This window comes from Salvelinus alpinus, chromosome 17 (assembly GCF_045679555.1).
Source record: "Salvelinus alpinus chromosome 17, SLU_Salpinus.1, whole genome shotgun sequence".
NCBI lineage: Eukaryota > Metazoa > Chordata > Actinopteri > Salmoniformes > Salmonidae > Salvelinus > Salvelinus alpinus.
The window spans coordinates 51,602,660-51,620,686 of NC_092102.1; the positions used below are offsets into that span (position 1 = coordinate 51,602,660).

Genomic DNA, 18,027 nt, shown 5'->3' on the forward strand with positions numbered 1-18,027 from the left:
TAACCCAAACCCCTAACCCTAACCCTAACCCCTAACCCCTAACCCAAACCCCTAACCCTAAGAGCGAGAGACAGACAGACAGACAGACAGACAGACAGACAGACAGACAGACAGACAGACAGACAGACAGACAGAGAGAGAGGACAACTTACCCATTCTAGAGCTTTGATGAAGCCCAGGGGAACTTTGAGGACTCTGAACTGTCCTCCCGCAACCAACTGGAGAAGAAAATAAATCATATCAACAGACCCATCATCATATCAACAGACCCATCATTCTATCAACAGACCCATCATCCTATCAACAGACCCATCATCCTATCAACAGACCCATCATCCTATCAACAGACCCATCATCATCCTATCAACAGACCCATCATCCTATCAACAGACCCATCATTCTATCAACAGACCCATCATCCTATCAACAGACCCATCATTCTATCAACAGACACATCATCCTATCAACAGACCCATCATCCTATCAACAGACCCATCATCCTATCAACAGACCCATCATCCTATCAACAGACCCATCATCCTATCAACAGACCCATCATTCTATCAACCGACCCATCATCCTATCAACAGACCCATCATCCTATCAACAGACCCATCATCATCCTATCAACAGACCCATCATCATCCTATCAACAGACCCATCATCCTATCAACAGACCCATCCTCCTATCAACAGACCCATCATCCTATCAACAGACCCATCATCCTATCAACAGACCCATCATCCTATCAACAGACCCATCATCCTATCAACAGACCCATCATCCTATCAACAGACCCACCATCCTATCAACAGACCCATCATCCTATCAACAGACCCATCATCATCCTATCAACAGACCCATCATCCTATCAACAGACCCATCATCATCATCATTGATTGGTGTAATATAATAACAAAGCACTACACAGACAGCAGCAGTATATAATAAACTGGTACTAATATCGTAGAGGTATAATCTTTAAAACGAGCTTGGAACCTTTAAACCTGGCAATTTGACTGGTAAATTGTGGTAGATTGTATTTCTATGGCCCATATGATGTTTCTCAGGGACATCTCTACATTCTCTACAGACAATTCCTTTGACATCATGGCTTGGTTTTTGGTCTGACATGCACTGTCAACTGTGGGACCTTTATATAGACAGGTGTGTACCTTTCCAAATCATGTCCAATCAATTGAATTTACCACAGGTGAACTCCAATCAAGTTGTAGAAACATCTCAAGGATGATCAATGGAAACAGGATTCACTTGAGCTCAATTTAGAGTCTCATAGCAAAGGGTCTGAATAATTATGTAAATATGGTATTTCTGTTTGTTTTTTTTAAATAATTTTGCACAAAAAAAATGTAAGTTTTTCTTTGTCATTATGGGTTATTGTGTGTAGATTGATGAGGAAAATGTTTTATTTAATCCATTTTAGAATAAGGCTGTAACGTAACAAAATGTGGAAAAAGGAAAGGGGTCTGAATACTTTCCGAAGGCTCTGCATGTACAGTGGGGCAAAAAAGTATTTAATCAGCCACCAATTGTGCAAGTTCTCCCACTTAAAAAGATGAGAGAGGCCTGTAGTTTTCATCATAGGTACACTTCAACTATCACAGACATTTTCTTTATTTATTTTTATCCAGAAAATCACATTGTAGGATTTTTTATGAATTTATTTGCAAATTATGGTGGAAAATAAATATTTGGTCAATAACAAAAGTTTATCTCAATACTTGTTATATACCCTTTGTTGGCAATGACAGAGGTCAAACGTTTTCTGTAAGTCTTCACAAGGTTTAGATACAGTATATCTTTCTAGGCTGTATGACTCTGATGTTTCTACAGGCTGATTATATGGTATATCCTGCATAAAACACACCGCTTTTCACACACAGCTAATCATTGTTTTCCTGTGATGATATATTCACTCATATCATCATCCACAGTAAAGACATGGTACTAATGAAATGTCTATTGTCATTACATCATATTAGAAACCGGCCAGAGGATCAGAGGGTCAGAGTGGAGATGGAGGCCATATTGTGTTCTAACGCATAATCTTTCCACTAGGGGGAGCCAGAGTAGCTTACCAAGCAAGAGGAGCCTTGTGTAGTGGATATCCACTAGGGGGAGCCAGAGTAGCTTACCAAGCAAGAGGAGCCTTGTGTAGTGGATATCCACTAGGGGGAGCCAGAGTAGCTTACCAAGCAAGAGGAGCCTTGTGTAGTGGATATCCACTAGGGGGAGCCAGAGTAGCTTACCAAGCAAGAGGAGCCTTGTGTAGTGGATATCCACTAGGGGGAGCCAGAGTAGCTTACCAAGCAAGAGGAGCCTTGTGTCGTGTATATCCACTAGGGGGAGCCAGAGTAGCTTACCAAGCAAGAGGAGCCTTGTGTCGTGTATATCCACTAGGGGGAGCCAGAGTAGCTTACCAAGCAAGAGGAGCCTTGTGTAGTGGATATCCACTAGGGGGAACCAGAGTAGCTTACCAAGCAAGAGGAGCCTTGTGTAGTGGATATCCACTAGGGGGAGCCAGAGTAGCTTACCAAGCAAGAGGAGCCTTGTGTAGTGGATATCCACTAGGGGGAGCCAGAGTAGCTTACCAAGCAAGAGGAGCCTTGTGTCGTGTATATCCACTAGGGGGAGCCAGAGTAGCTTACCAAGCAAGAGGAGCCTTGTGTCGTGGATATCCACTAGGGGGAGCCAGAGTAGCTTACCAAGCAAGAGGAGCCTTGTGTCGTGTATATCCACTAGGGGGAGCCAGAGTAGCTTACCAAGCAAGAGGAGCCTTGTGTAGTGGATATCCACTAGGGGGAACCAGAGTAGCTTACCAAGCAAGAGGAGCCTTGTGTAGTGGATATCCACTAGGGGGAGCCAGAGTAGCTTACCAAGCAAGAGGAGCCTTGTGTAGTGGATATCCACTAGGGGGAGCCAGAGTAGCTTACCAAGCAAGAGGAGCCTTGTGTAGTGTATATCCACTAGGGGGAGCCAGAGTAGCTTACCAAGCAAGAGGGGCCTTGTGTAGTGGATATCCACTAGAGGGAGCCAGAGTAGCTTACCAAGCAAGAGGAGCCTTGTGTCGTGTATATCCAGCTACGTGTCACACTAGTCCGGTGTTAAATGCTTTGCGACACGTCTTTTTATATGCATATGATGTGAAAATGATACGAATATAGACGATGCCTCACTTAAAATTGATCTGGGATCCCAACAAAATAACGGGGGCCTAATGATCTGGGGCCTACGTCCAAAGCATAAACTACACAGTTGTTACAGTATGTGACACATTTGATAGCCTTCATGGTCCTGTTCAATACTAATGGAAACACTTATTTTATTCAAAAAGGTTCTTCTGGCCTTGATGACGGCAAGAAGATAACCACCCTTCGCCACTCAAGAGCCATATTGTCGGTTGTGACCAGCACAAAGCTGGCTCGAGAAAAGCAAGGAGGAAACTCCTGATCGCCAGATACACCGTTAGGAGCTTCGGGTAATTGATATGCAGTGCGCTCTGCACCAGTATCCATAACCCTCCGAATCAAGTTGCCTTGCGGATACAACCGAGCTCATGGTAGCCCCCTGACAATAGCAGAGGGTCCCTCCACTGGGCCACGGCCCGTAGCTCTGACAGGGACACCTGAATTTACCAGGCTGTGAGATGTGTCCAGGTGAGTGGCTAGAAGGGACCTGTTGTCCCATGTGCCCTGGGAGGGCCAATCAGAGAGCTAGAGATTTACCTCTGAATGTTTCTGCTAGAATTCAAGGTCTCCCTCCATGACTGGGCTGTATGCGTATAAGTGGCAAGTTAAAGTACTTGTTCCTTTTCAGTTCTCTGTGAGGGACATCCTGACAGGAGCTTGTTAAGCAGTGGTGGGCATTCTTCACGTTAAACTATCCCTGGAAGGTGTCCCTGCGTGTCATTTGGGAATTTACAGAGCCTCACCGGGGGCAAAGCCCCTGGTTGTGACGTTTCTAGAAGGTATATGTCGTCTCAGACCGGTCTCTCGACCACATGGGACTGACTCGAAGGTGACGTTGCGTCCAAATGCCACTAGACACTGCTGCTAGTATAACACACAGGATACTGATGAGACAGGGGAGGGTCACTAGGCACTGCTGCTAGTATAACACACAGGATACTGATGGGACAGGGGAGGGTCACTAGACACTGCTGCTAGTATAACACACAGGATACTGATGAGACAGGGGAGGGTCACTAGACACTGCTGCTAGTATAACACACAGGATACTGATGAGACAGGGGAGGGTCACTAGACACTGCTGCTAGTATAACCCACAGGATACTGATGGGGCAGGGGAGGGTCTCTAGACACTGCTGCTAGTATAACCCACAGGATACTGATGGGACAGGGGAGGGTCACTAGACACTGCTGCTAGTATAACACACAGGATACTGATGAGACAGGGGAGGGTCACTAGACACTGCTGCTAGTATAACACACAGGATACTGATGAGACAGGGGAGGGTCACTAGACACTGCTGCTAGTATAACACACAGGATACTGATGGGACAGGGGAGGGTCTCCCAGTATAGTCCACAGGATACTGATGGGACAGGGGAGGGTCACTAGACACTGCTGCTAGTATAACACACAGGATACTGATGAGACAGGGTAGGGTCTCCCAGTATAGTCCACAGGATACTGATGGGACAGGGGAGGGTCTCTAAACACTGCTGCTAGTATAACACACAGGATACTGATGGGACAGGGGAGGGCCACTAGACACTGCTGCTAGTATAACACACAGGATACTGATGGGACAGGGGAGGGTCACTAGACACTGCTGCTAGTATAACACACAGGATACTGATGAGACAGGGGAGGGTCACTAGACACTGCTGCTAGTATAACCCACAGGATACTGATGAGACAGGGGAGGGTCTCTAGACACTGCTGCTAGTATAACACACAGGATACTGATGGGACAGGGGAGGGTCTCTAGACACTGCTGCTAGTATAACACACAGGATACTGATGAGACAGGGGAGGGTCTCTAGACACTGCTGCTAGTATAACACACAGGATACTGATGAGACAGGGGAGGGTCTCTAGACACTGCTGCTAGTATAACACACAGGATACTGATGAGACAGGGGAGGGTCTCTAGACACTGCTGCTAGTATAACACACAGGATACTGATGAGACAGGGGAGGGTCTCTAGACACTGCTGCTAGTATAACACACAGGATACTGATGAGACAGGGGAGGGTCACTAGACACTGCTGCTAGTATAACACACAGGATACTGATGAGACAGGGGAGGGTCTCTAGACACTGATGCTAGTATAACACACAGGATACTGATGAGACAGGGGAGGGTCACTAGACACTGCTGCTAGTATAACACACAGGATACTGATGAGACAGGGGAGGGTCTCTAGACACTGCTGCTAGTATAACACACAGGATACTGATGAGACAGGGGAGGGTCTCTAGACACTGCTGCTAGTATAACACACAGGATACTGATGAGACAGGGGAGGGTCTCTAGACACTGCTGCTAGTATAACACACAGGATACTGATGAGACAGGGGAGGGTCTCTAGACACTGCTGCTAGTATAACCCACAGGATACTGATGGGACAGGGGAGGGTCTCTAGACACTGCTGCTAGTATAACACACATGATACTGATGAGACAGGGGAGGGTCTCTAGACACTGCTGCTAGTATAACACACATTATACTGATGAGACAGGGGAGGGTCACTAGACACTGCTGCTAGTATAACCCACAGGATACTGATGAGACAGGGGAGGGTCACTAGACACTGCTGCTAGTATAACACACAGGATACTGATGAGACAGGGGAGGGTCACTAGACACTGCTGCTAGTATAACACACAGGATACTGATGGGACAGGGGAGGGTCTCCCAGTATAGTCCACAGGATACTGATGGGACAGGGGAGGGTCACTAGACACTGCTGCTAGTATAACACACAGGATACTGATGAGACAGGGTAGGGTCTCCCAGTATAGTCCACAGGATACTGATGGGACAGGGGAGGGTCTCTAAACACTGCTGCTAGTATAACACACAGGATACTGATGGGACAGGGGAGGGCCACTAGACACTGCTGCTAGTATAACACACAGGATACTGATGGGACAGGGGAGGGTCACTAGACACTGCTGCTAGTATAACACACAGGATACTGATGAGACAGGGGAGGGTCACTAGACACTGCTGCTAGTATAACCCACAGGATACTGATGAGACAGGGGAGGGTCTCTAGACACTGCTGCTAGTATAACACACAGGATACTGATGGGACAGGGGAGGGTCTCTAGACACTGCTGCTAGTATAACACACAGGATACTGATGAGACAGGGGAGGGTCTCTAGACACTGCTGCTAGTATAACACACAGGATACTGATGAGACAGGGGAGGGTCTCTAGACACTGCTGCTAGTATAACACACAGGATACTGATGAGACAGGGGAGGGTCTCTAGACACTGCTGCTAGTATAACACACAGGATACTGATGAGACAGGGGAGGGTCTCTAGACACTGCTGCTAGTATAACACACAGGATACTGATGAGACAGGGGAGGGTCACTAGACACTGCTGCTAGTATAACACACAGGATACTGATGAGACAGGGGAGGGTCTCTAGACACTGATGCTAGTATAACACACAGGATACTGATGAGACAGGGGAGGGTCACTAGACACTGCTGCTAGTATAACACACAGGATACTGATGAGACAGGGGAGGGTCTCTAGACACTGCTGCTAGTATAACACACAGGATACTGATGAGACAGGGGAGGGTCTCTAGACACTGCTGCTAGTATAACACACAGGATACTGATGAGACAGGGGAGGGTCTCTAGACACTGCTGCTAGTATAACACACAGGATACTGATGAGACAGGGGAGGGTCTCTAGACACTGCTGCTAGTATAACCCACAGGATACTGATGGGACAGGGGAGGGTCTCTAGACACTGCTGCTAGTATAACACACATGATACTGATGAGACAGGGGAGGGTCTCTAGACACTGCTGCTAGTATAACACACATTATACTGATGAGACAGGGGAGGGTCACTAGACACTGCTGCTAGTATAACCCACAGGATACTGATGAGACAGGGGAGGGTCACTAGACACTGCTGCTAGTATAACACACAGGATACTGATGAGACAGGGGAGGGTCACTAGACACTGCTGCTAGTATAACACACAGGATACTGATGAGACAGGGGAGGGTCACTAGACACTGCTGCTAGTATAACACACAGGATACTGATGAGACAGGGGGGGGTCTCTAGACACTGCTGCTAGTATAACACACAGGATACTGATGGGACAGGGGAGGGTCACTAGACACTGCTGCTAGTATAACCCACAGGATACTGATGAGACAGGGGAGGGTCACTAGACACTGCTGCTAGTATAACACACAGGATACTGATGAGACAGGGGAGGGTCTCTAGACACTGATGCTAGTATAACACACAGGATACTGATGAGACAGGGGAGGGTCACTAGACACTGCTGCTAGTATAACACACAGGATACTGATGAGACAGGGGAGGGTCTCTAGACACTGCTGCTAGTATAACACACAGGATACTGATGAGACAGGGGAGGGTCACTAGACACTGCTGCTAGTATAACACACAGGATACTGATGGGACAGGGGAGGGTCACTAGACACTGCTGCTAGTATAACACACAGGATACTGATGGGACAGGGGAGGGTCACTAGACACTGCTGCTAGTATAACACACAGGATACTGATGAGACAGGGGAGGGTCACTAGACACTGCTGCTAGTATAACACACAGGATACTGATGGGACAGGGGAGGGTCACTAGACACTGCTGCTAGTATAACACACAGGATACTGATGGGACAGGGGAGGGTCACTAGACACTGCTACTAGTATAACACACAGGATACTGATGAGACAGGGGAGGGTCACTAGACACTGCTGCTAGTATAACCCACAGGATACTGATGAGACAGGGGAGGGTCACTAGACACTGCTGCTAGTATAACACACAGGATACTGATGAGACAGGGGAGGGTTACTAGACACTGCTGCTAGTATAACCCACAGGATACTGATGGGACAGGGGAGGGTCTCCAGACACTGCTGCTAGTATAACACACAGGATACTGATGAGACAGGGGAGGGTCACTAGGCAGCGCCCTGTGTTCGCAATTACAAGACTGCTGCATCTGGCAGAGTCAGGTCTGGGTGGTCTGCCATGGATCGTTTCATTTAGTGTCCGTTGGGCTTCGGCTCGGGGCGTGATTATATGTCCCTATTGTACTGAAGTTGACCGACTGAAAAATGATGTAACTTTATGACTACAACTACTGTTCCCCGAAGGAGGGAAACGAGGTACACCACCTGTTTGGCTCTGATCCACCCGTTCCTGGGCTCGGGGAAGACCGCTATCAAATTGAAGGAATGAATCCGAGACTCGTGCTTTTCACCTGTGGAAGGCGGGGCTTCCACCGAGGCAAGGATTTCATTGGCCTTGCCAGGCGTGATTGTAGATCCTTCAATCTAAGTCGTGAGAGTGCGACTCACCCATACCATGTTGTCCCTCGTTTCCCTCCTTCAGGGAACAGTAGTCATGACGTTACGGTTTAGCTCCAACATGACACCAATACGCTCTTGAGGTAGCTAGCTAGAGATGCTCTGTCAGAACCCAGACATACAATGCGAAAAAATAATCAATCATTTGCTATAGATTGTTACCCACTCATACATATCATTTAATTGTTTCAATTATAATTAAACTGGAAGAAAATAGGGTGTTAATGTGATGGTAAGACAGAGACAGTTTCATGTTTTCACCACAGGAGGTTGGTGGTACCTTAATTGGGGAGGATGGTAATGGCTGGAAGGGAATCAGTGGAATGGTATCAGATACATCAAAACACACGGTTTTCATGGTTTCCATGTGTTTGATGCCGTTCTATTCGTTCCGTTCCGGCCATTATTATGAGCCGCCCTCCCTTCAGCAGCCTCCTGTGGTTTTAACACTTGAGGGCATTTGACAGTAAAAAAAATATAATAATACTATTCAGTCCTTATATTCACCCTACGAATGTCGAGAGAAATAGAACTGCTATAGACCTGTTATAGACCTGCTATAAACCTGTTATAGGCCTGTTATAGACCTGCTATAAACCTGTTATAGGCCTGTTATAGACCTGCTATAGACCTGCTATAGGCCTGTTATAGACCTGCTATAGACCTGTTATAGGCCTGTTATATACCTGCTATAGACCTGCTATAGGCCTGTTATAGACCTGCTATAGACCTGTTATAGGCCTGTTATAGACCTGCTATAGACTTGCTATAGGCCTGTTATATACCTGCAATAGACCTGCTATAGGCCTGCTATACACCTGCTATAGGCCTGTTATAGACCTGCTATAGACCTGCTATAGGCCTGTTATAGACCTGCTATAGACCTGCTATAGGCCTGTTATAGACCTGCTATAGACCTGCTATAGGCCTGTTATAGACCTGCTATAGACCTGCTATAGGCCTGTTATATACCTGCTATAGACCTGCTATAGGCCTGCTATAGACCTGCTATATACCTGCTATAGGCCTGCTATAGACCTGTTATAGACCTGCTATAGACCTGCTATAGGCCTGTTATAGACCTGCTATAGACCTGCTATAGGCCTGCTATAGACCTGCTATATACCTGCTATAGACCTGCTATAGATCTGCTATAGACCTGCTATAGGCCTGCTATAGGCCTGCTATAGACCTGCTATAGGCCTGTTATAGACCTGCTATAGGCTTGCTATAGGCCTGTTATAGATCTGCTATAGACCTGCTATAGGCCTGCTATAGACCTGCTATAAACCTGCTATAGGCCTGTTATAGACCTGCTATAGACCTGCTATAGGCCTGCTATAGACCTGCTATAGACCTGCTATAGATCTGCTATAGACCTGCTATAGGCCTGCTATAGGCCTGCTATAGACCTGCTATAGGCCTGTTATAGACCTGCTATAGACCTGCTATAGACCTGCTATAGGCCTGTTATAGACCTGCTATAGACCTGCTATAGACCTTCTATAGGCCTGTTATAGACCTGCTATAGACTTGCTATAGACCTGCTATAGGCCTGCTATAGACCTGCTATAGGCCTGTTATAGACCTGCTATAGACCTGCTATAGGCCTGTTATAGACCTGCTATAGACCTGCTATAGACCTGCTATAGACCTGCTATAGACCTGCTATAGGCCTGTTATAGACCTGCTATAGACCTGCTATAGACCTGCTATAGACCTTCTATAGACCTGCTATAGACCTGCTATAGGCCTGCTACAGACCTGCTATAGACCTGCTACAGACCTGTTATAGCTCTACACGATGTATATAATTCTAAAAGCAGAGACACGAAATTATGGAAATATTAGGCTACAAGCATATATAGGCTACAGGCCATATATAGGAGCCATGTATAGGAGCCATGTATAGGGGCCATATATAGGAGCCATGTATAGGGGCCATATATAGGAGCCATGTATAGGAGCCATGTATAGGGGCCATATATAGGAGCCATGTATAGGAGCCATGTATAGGGGCCATATATAGGAGCCATGTATAGGAGCCATGTATAGGGGCCATATATAGGAGCCATGTATAGGAGCCATGTATAGGAGCCATGTATAGGGGCCATATATAGGAGCCATGTATTGTAGCCAAGAGAAGCCAGCCCCCCCCCCCCTAAAAAAATGTATGCTTGTATCTTTCGTCTCTCTGTGTTTCATGATTTTCCTTCAATTCGCAAGAGGCAGAATGTACAGCATCTCCCCGGAGAAAGCATCTGTGTGAGCGAAACAGCGCCTCTCTGTCTCTGTATGTGAAGGCCATCTATCTGATGCTGTCTGGTCAAAAAGAGTATGACATTGTTGCCGCCCGTAGCGTTGAGTGCAAGGGAAGCCAGCGAGCATTTTGGCCTCCCTTGATTTAAAAAAAAAAATCATGAAATAATAGCCAATCAGCATTGAGCTAAACTGAGTGAGCTCAACTGTGAATGGTCCTGGCGCACCAAAGAAACGTGTCTAAGGAAGCCATCTTGGATTTGGCTTCACTCCTATCACATCGCATTGAGAGCAATACGTAATTGACAGAAACAACTTGAATTGTTGCATCTCATTTGTTCTGTTGTCCTCCGGTGGCTAGCTAGCTAAAATTGTCCCTTCCCTAAATTAGCCATGGATGGAGATAGGGATTTGGATTTGTGGTTTAACTTAAAAGAAAATTCCACCCCAAAACTTTCAAGACATGTAACTTTCAAAATACAGAAATCATCCAGTATGATGCATTTGCAACATGTGATGGAAACTCCACATCACATGATTAAAATGCATCATACAGGATCATTTCTGTATTTTGAAAGTTACATATCTTGCAAAATTGACTGCTGACAAGGAAAAACAAATGTGGGACTATGACAACAACAGACTAATACCAAAATATAGTTTTTGGGTGGAGTTTTCCTATTAATTCTCAGTACTGCCCAATGCTTTTAACTGTGATTCTGATCTAACCATTAATTCATACATTGTTGTGACCTTGGCCTGAGAGGATGGAAGTTCAACATGTAGCTGGATGTAGAAGGCTAATGATATCTAGATAACGTTAGCCTGGTAGGCTAAGGGCAACAACAAATACAATCATGTACTGTATGACAGAGTCATAGACTGTTTCGTCAACATGAAAGAGACGAGGATGGCATTTGGCGATTCACTACAAGTGTAACAGTATCATTTTAAAAACCGTCCCCTCGCCCCGACCCGGGCGCGAACCAGGGACCCTCTGCACACATCGACAACAGTCGCCCACGAAGCATCGTTACCCATCGCTCCACAAAGGCCACGGCCCTTGCAGAGCAAGGTGCAACACTACTTCTAGGTTTCAGAGCAAGTGACGTAACTGATTGAAACGCCACTAGCGCGTACCCGCTAACTAGCTAGCCATTTCACATCCGTTACACTCACCCCCCTTTCAACCTCCTCCTTTCACATCCGTTACACAAGTAGGATGGGTTAACATGTTTTCTACTTGCACAAACGCGCACATAGAAATCAGAAGCATGGACAGCCACATCATATTTATCTCACCTTGATTGGGCTAAATACTTTTTGGTATCTTTTAGTTGTCCCTGCATTAGAATAAGCATAAGTAATTTGATGATGTTGACATGTTAAAAGTTGAAATAGTGGAGGCAGCTCCTGTTTCTGACTTGTGGTAACTCTCTGTCGTTCTAATCTAATTTTAGTAGTCCCGAAAATGTCATAAATGTTAAGTTGCTTGACCACGCTGTAGGTCATGAAACTGTTTGTTACATGTGTAACGGATGTGAAATGGCTAGCTAGTTAGCGGGTACGCGCTAGTAGCGTTTCAATCAGTTACGTCACTTGCTCTGAAACCTAGAAGTAGTGTTGCACCTTGCTCTGCAAGGGCCGTGGCCTTTGTGGAGCGATGGGTAACGATGCTTCGTGGGCGACCGTTGTTGATGTGTGCAGAGGGTCCCTGGTTCGCGCCCGTGTCGGGGCGAGGGGACGACGTAAAGTTATACTGTTACATTGATGCTGTTGATCCGGATCACTGGTTGCTGCGGAAAAGGAGGAGGTTGAAAGGGGGGTGAGTGTAACGGATGTGAAATGGCTAGCTAGTTAGCGGGTACGCGCTAGTAGCGTTTCAATCAGTTACGTCACTTGCTCTGAAACCTAGAAGTAGTGTTGCACCTTGCTCTGCAAGGGCCGCGGCTTTTGTGGAGCGATGGGTAACGATGCTTCGTGGGCGACCGTTGTTGATGTGTGCAGAAGGTCCCTGGTTCGCGCCCGTGTCGGGGCGAGGGGACGGTTTAAAGTTATACTGTTACACATGCAATATGCTTTGAGGACTTCACGGTTTTGTGATGAAACAAAAGATGTGGTTGAATTTATTCTGCCACTCTGACTTCTTATTGTCTCTGCCTTTAGGCCTATATATATCACAGTGTCAAGGCATATGAACGAACAGGTTATAGAGCAAAAAACGCAATTATCACAACAGATAGGTTGTACAATGGGCTTTTGTTTTCTGTCTTCGCTTCCCCGGTGATATTATCCATGCATCGCTACTAATATAGGGGATGAAATTGAGCTGCCATTTTACAACGCAATCTCGGAAATGACAGCTGCACTTAGCCTATACCAGACCTGCTTTATAAGATCGTGTAATTCCAGGATTGCAGAGAAATATGTTGTTTTTTTGCACCCGTATGAGCCAATACATATTTGGACCATGGATAAACAAACGTATTTCGTTCCATAATTTATATGGTCCACATTGGTGCGTACATTTATATTATGGGCAAACAGCTCATATCACCATTCATAGACCACGAATGGGTGTATTTGTCATCGTATATTATTTTTTTGGGGGGGAAATATGTTGTATTCTAATAATTTAACCGGCGTAACCACAAGAGAGATTTCCCCCTGATTTAACACAGACATGCATAACCATCCATCCCCTCAGTAATCATGGATGTGCTGTATATCAGTCAACAAATCGCGGCCGCATCATAACGGGGCTTTCCTCGGTTTTACCAGACAAATCTAATATCCCAGATAAGGATCTAGGAACGCCCCTCACCGCCTATTCATCATACGTGTTACAGTTGGAATTTAAACAGAGTAGATGTCAGTTAATTTTCTAGATGTTCAGAGCCCCCTACCTGATTCACAATATCCATCTTGTCTGCCTTGCTCGTTGGTAAGAGGAATTGCGGAGCGGAGGGAGGGAGGGAGTCGTGAGAACCGACAGTCCTCGGTGGAGGAAGGAGAAGGAGACTGGAACTGCTCTAGGTGACATGTGATAAGCAAAAGACACACGACCATTCAGACTGGATCATACATAGACTTGTAGATAAATACAAAATAATCAAATAAATGACTTTGTTTATGGTTCTTAGACGTAGAGGAGAGCCTGATGATACACTTTTGTTTTTGGACGCTACGGTCTGCCTTTATTAAGCTGGTATTTTTCTGCTATTTGTTTCCCTAAAATAATGAATTTCCCCACTGCCTGACCAAGGTGCCGCTGTCCATGGTGCTGAACTGTTTATGTGTGAGTCAATTGTGAGAAGTCAAAAGGGTAGGAAGCATGAGTTTTTAAATCAACAACGTAACAACAACACAGTGTTGTCAAAGACTTAGTAACTTAGTTGTAGTCACGATCTGGTTACTTATAACTGCTTGTATCAGTTACCTGATGTGGAATAGAGTTCCATGTAGTCATGGCTCTATGTAGTACTGTGCGCCTCCCATAGTCTGTTCTGGACTTGGGGACTGTGAAGAGACCTCTGGTGGCATGTCTTGTTGGGTATGCATGAGTGTCCGAGCTGTTTGCTAGTAGTAACTAGGGCCTGTAGGACCTGCCTTGTTGATAGTGTTGTTAAGAAGGTAGAAACTAGGGCCTGTAGGACCTGCCTTGTTGATAGTGTTGTTATGAAGGCAGAGCAGCGCTTTATTATGGACAGACTTCTCCCCATTTTTAGCTACTCTTGTATCTGTCACGCCTGCTCCCTCTCTCTGCGCCAGGCTGTCCAGCACTGCGCACTCCTGCCATCATCATTATGCACACCTGCTTCCCTCGTTACATGAATCAGCAAATGATTGGCCTCACCTGGTCTCAATCACCTTGTTTTATTAGCTCCCCTATATTTGTCAGTTCCCCCAGCTCTGTTCCCCGCTGCTGCAGTAATTGTCGTATGTCCTTATGTTACCCCGATGTTGACGCTGTTCCTGCCCTGTTCTCTGTCCGTTCCAACTTAAATGTTGACCTTGTTTCTCAGGCTGCATATGTTAATATGGGCTATTTTTTTTAGCACTTTTCTGGGTTGCTTGATTGTTTTTAATGCTTTACTGGGAGGCTTATCAGAAGTAGACTTACTCATGTTATTTACATTGGTGCAGGGTGAGCTGCATAAAGTGGTCTTCCTATTAGGACACACCGCCTCAGTGTTAACAGTGTAACTCTGGTTCATAGGTTCATGATTACTGTATACAATAGCTGTAGGATCAACAGAGGCATTCAGGGCAATTAGGGGGACATAAATTAAGTTACTTACATTGTGTTTGCCAACGCTCCTAGGATAATGCACATTAGCCTCATCATTATGACGCCTCATTGTCACAATGGTAGGGATTAGCTGAGCTGGTCTTGGGTCATTGATAGGTCATTGTTTTAATGCAGTGTTGAAATGCGTGGACAGGAGTCCAGGAGCCAAGATGATTTGGATGGACTCAGTCATTCCTGTAGAGCAGGTATTCCAAAACTGGGGTACGCACAATGCCGTCGGGGGTACGTCAAACAAAAAAAATGATGGTGGGAGCTCTGAGGATCTGAACCCGAGGTCGAAGCCAATGGAGAGGGAGATAGAATAGAGGATGAATGGGAAGCCCCCAAGAAAGAAGGCGCCGGAACCTCTGGTTCCATGCTGGATAAGTCGTTTCTGGTCTGTGTCAGTTCCGGACTCAACATCTCCGTGGAGACCCCCCGTTGCCAGAGGACGCTTTCTTCGACTTCCACGGCGGGTGACGTACCTCCACGGCTGGTTGGTTGGGTCGAGAACAGCTCCATCCTCCAGGGCAGGGAGAGACCCCTTCGAGGATGGAACCCTGCTGAGCACCGGCCAGTCGGCTATGGAGAGCCGACTCAGAGGCAAAACTTCCATCAGACCAGAGCGGAATCTGGCTACTGAGGGTGGAAGAAAAATACAAAGTAAGTGGGTGTGGATTCCCCGGTAGCTTGTGTAGGTTTACTACTTGCTTGCTAAGAGTAGCCACTTCGCCCCCGTAGTCCTCTGCAAGCAAGCAGTTGCTACATTGAAAGTCAGTGCGGTCCACATTGTCCCGGAACAAAGCAAAGTAAACACAGCTCCTGCAACGCTGGAAACGTTCAATAATATAGCCACATATAGATGGCGTTATGTATTTCCAACACGTTGGTTTACTTTAATGTAGCTGTAAGCTAGGTGTTGATAACAACTGGCTGTGTCACGCAGTGCTAACTTTAGCAGGATGGTAGGACTATCGTTAGCAGGGTAATAGGGCTAACGTTAGCAGGATGGTAGGGCTAACGTTAGCAGGATGGTAGGGCTAACTTTAGCAGGGTAGTAGGGCTAACGTTAGCAGGATGGTAGGGCTAACTTTAGCAGGGTAGTAGGGCTAACGTTAGCAAGATGGTAGGGCTAACGTTAGTATGGTAGTAGGGCTAACGTTAGCAGGGTAGTAGGGCTAACGTTAGCAGGGTAGTAGGGCTAACGTTAGCAGGATGGTAGGGCTAACGTTAGCAGGATAGTAGTGCTAATGTTAGCAGGATGGTAGGACTATCGTTAGCAGGGTAATAGGGCTAACGTTAGCAGGATGGTAGGGCTAACGTTAGCAGGATAGTAGTGCTAATGTTAGCAGGATGGTAGGGCTATCGTTAGCAGGGTAGTAGGGCTAACGTTAGCAGGATGGTAGGGCTAACGTTAGCAGGATTGTAGGGATAACGTTAGCAGGATGGTAGGGATAACGTTAGCAGGGTAGTAGGGCTAACGTTAGCAGGATGGTAAGGGCTAACGTTAGCAGGATGGTAGGGGCTAGCGTTAGCAGGATGGTAGGGGCTAACGTTAGCAGGATGGTAGGGGCTAACGTTAGCAGGATGGTAGGGCTAACGTTAGCAGGATGGTAGGGCTAACATTAGCAAGCTAGTTGGCTAACAACCTTGCAAGTTGATTGATGAAACCAGTTGTGATGAGTGCAAACAATTTGGTTTAATTTTAAGTTACACATTTAAAGTTATTAATGTTGGTGTTTACATTATCAGGGAATAGACTGGCTTGCCAGGTCCTACATATTACATCACCCCCTGGATCCCCCCCACATAACTTTGGCATTCTTCGGAATTCTAATCAGTTTTATGTAATAACTCAGAAATATAAATGGGAGGTGTAACATTGGGAATGTTGATGTTTATGCTAATGCAGATCCATATGTGTATTGATTCTGTGGTCATGCTTCTAAATTCTATATATCATGCTTTTATGTTCTATAAATCATGCTTTTTCTATATTCTATGTATCATGTTTCTATATATCAAGCTTCTATATATCATGCTTCTATGTTCTATATATCATGCATCTAAATTCTATATATCATGCTTCTTTCTATATTCTATATATCATGCTTCTATATATCATGCTTCTATATTCTATATATCATGCATCTACATTCTATTTATCATACTTCTATATATCATGCTTCTTTCTATATTCTATATATCATGCTTCTATATATCATGCTTCTATATTCTATATATCATGCATCTACATTCTATGTATCATGCTTCTATATATCATTCTATATCTGTCTCTCTCTCTCTCTCTTCCGCGCTCTCTCTTTTCTCTCTCTCTCTCCCCCTCTTTCTCTCTCTCTCTCTTTTCTCTCTTTCTCTCTCTTGTCACTCTATCTTTTGTCTCTCTTTCTTTCTTTCTCTCTCTCTCTCTCTCTCTCTCTCTCTCTCTCTCTCTCTCTCTCTCTCACCCTGTCACTAGGGGACATAGGGCACTACTTTAGACCAGAGTCTCACACACGTTTGTGTGAGCGTGCCCGTGCACGTGCATGTGTGTGTAGTGGTTATGATGACATGGGCACATTTACATTCTGAAGGAGAGGAAATCCTTGATCAATACAGAAAAAAATCCTCCCATATGACGTGTCATATCGCTGAGACAAGCCTACACTATTGGGATATATGTATGCCGGGGCGGCAGGGTAGCCTAGTGGTTAGAGTGTTGGACTAATAACTGAAAGGTTGCAAGTTCAAATCCCCGAGCTGACAAGGTACAAATCTGTCGTTCTGCCCCTGAACAGGCAGTTAACCCACTGTTCCTAGGCCGTCATTGAAAATAAGAACTTGTTCTTAACTGACTTGCCTAGTTAAATAAAGGT

General features: G+C 45.7%; 1 protein-coding gene across 1 annotated transcript in view; it reads right to left on the bottom strand.

Moving 5' to 3' along the window:
- LOC139543153 (synaptophysin-like) overlaps positions 1-13,899 on the bottom strand; it is a 39,167-nt gene extending 25,268 nt beyond the window's left edge. Inside the window, exons 1-2 of the mRNA XM_071349391.1 lie at positions 13,767-13,899; positions 153-218 (exon numbers count right to left, since the gene is read on the bottom strand). Coding sequence (XP_071205492.1) covers positions 153-218; positions 13,767-13,784 — 84 coding nt within the window. The 5' untranslated portion in view covers positions 13,785-13,899. The remainder of the gene's footprint in view (positions 1-152; positions 219-13,766) is intronic.
- Positions 13,900-18,027: the final 4,128 nt, after the last annotated feature.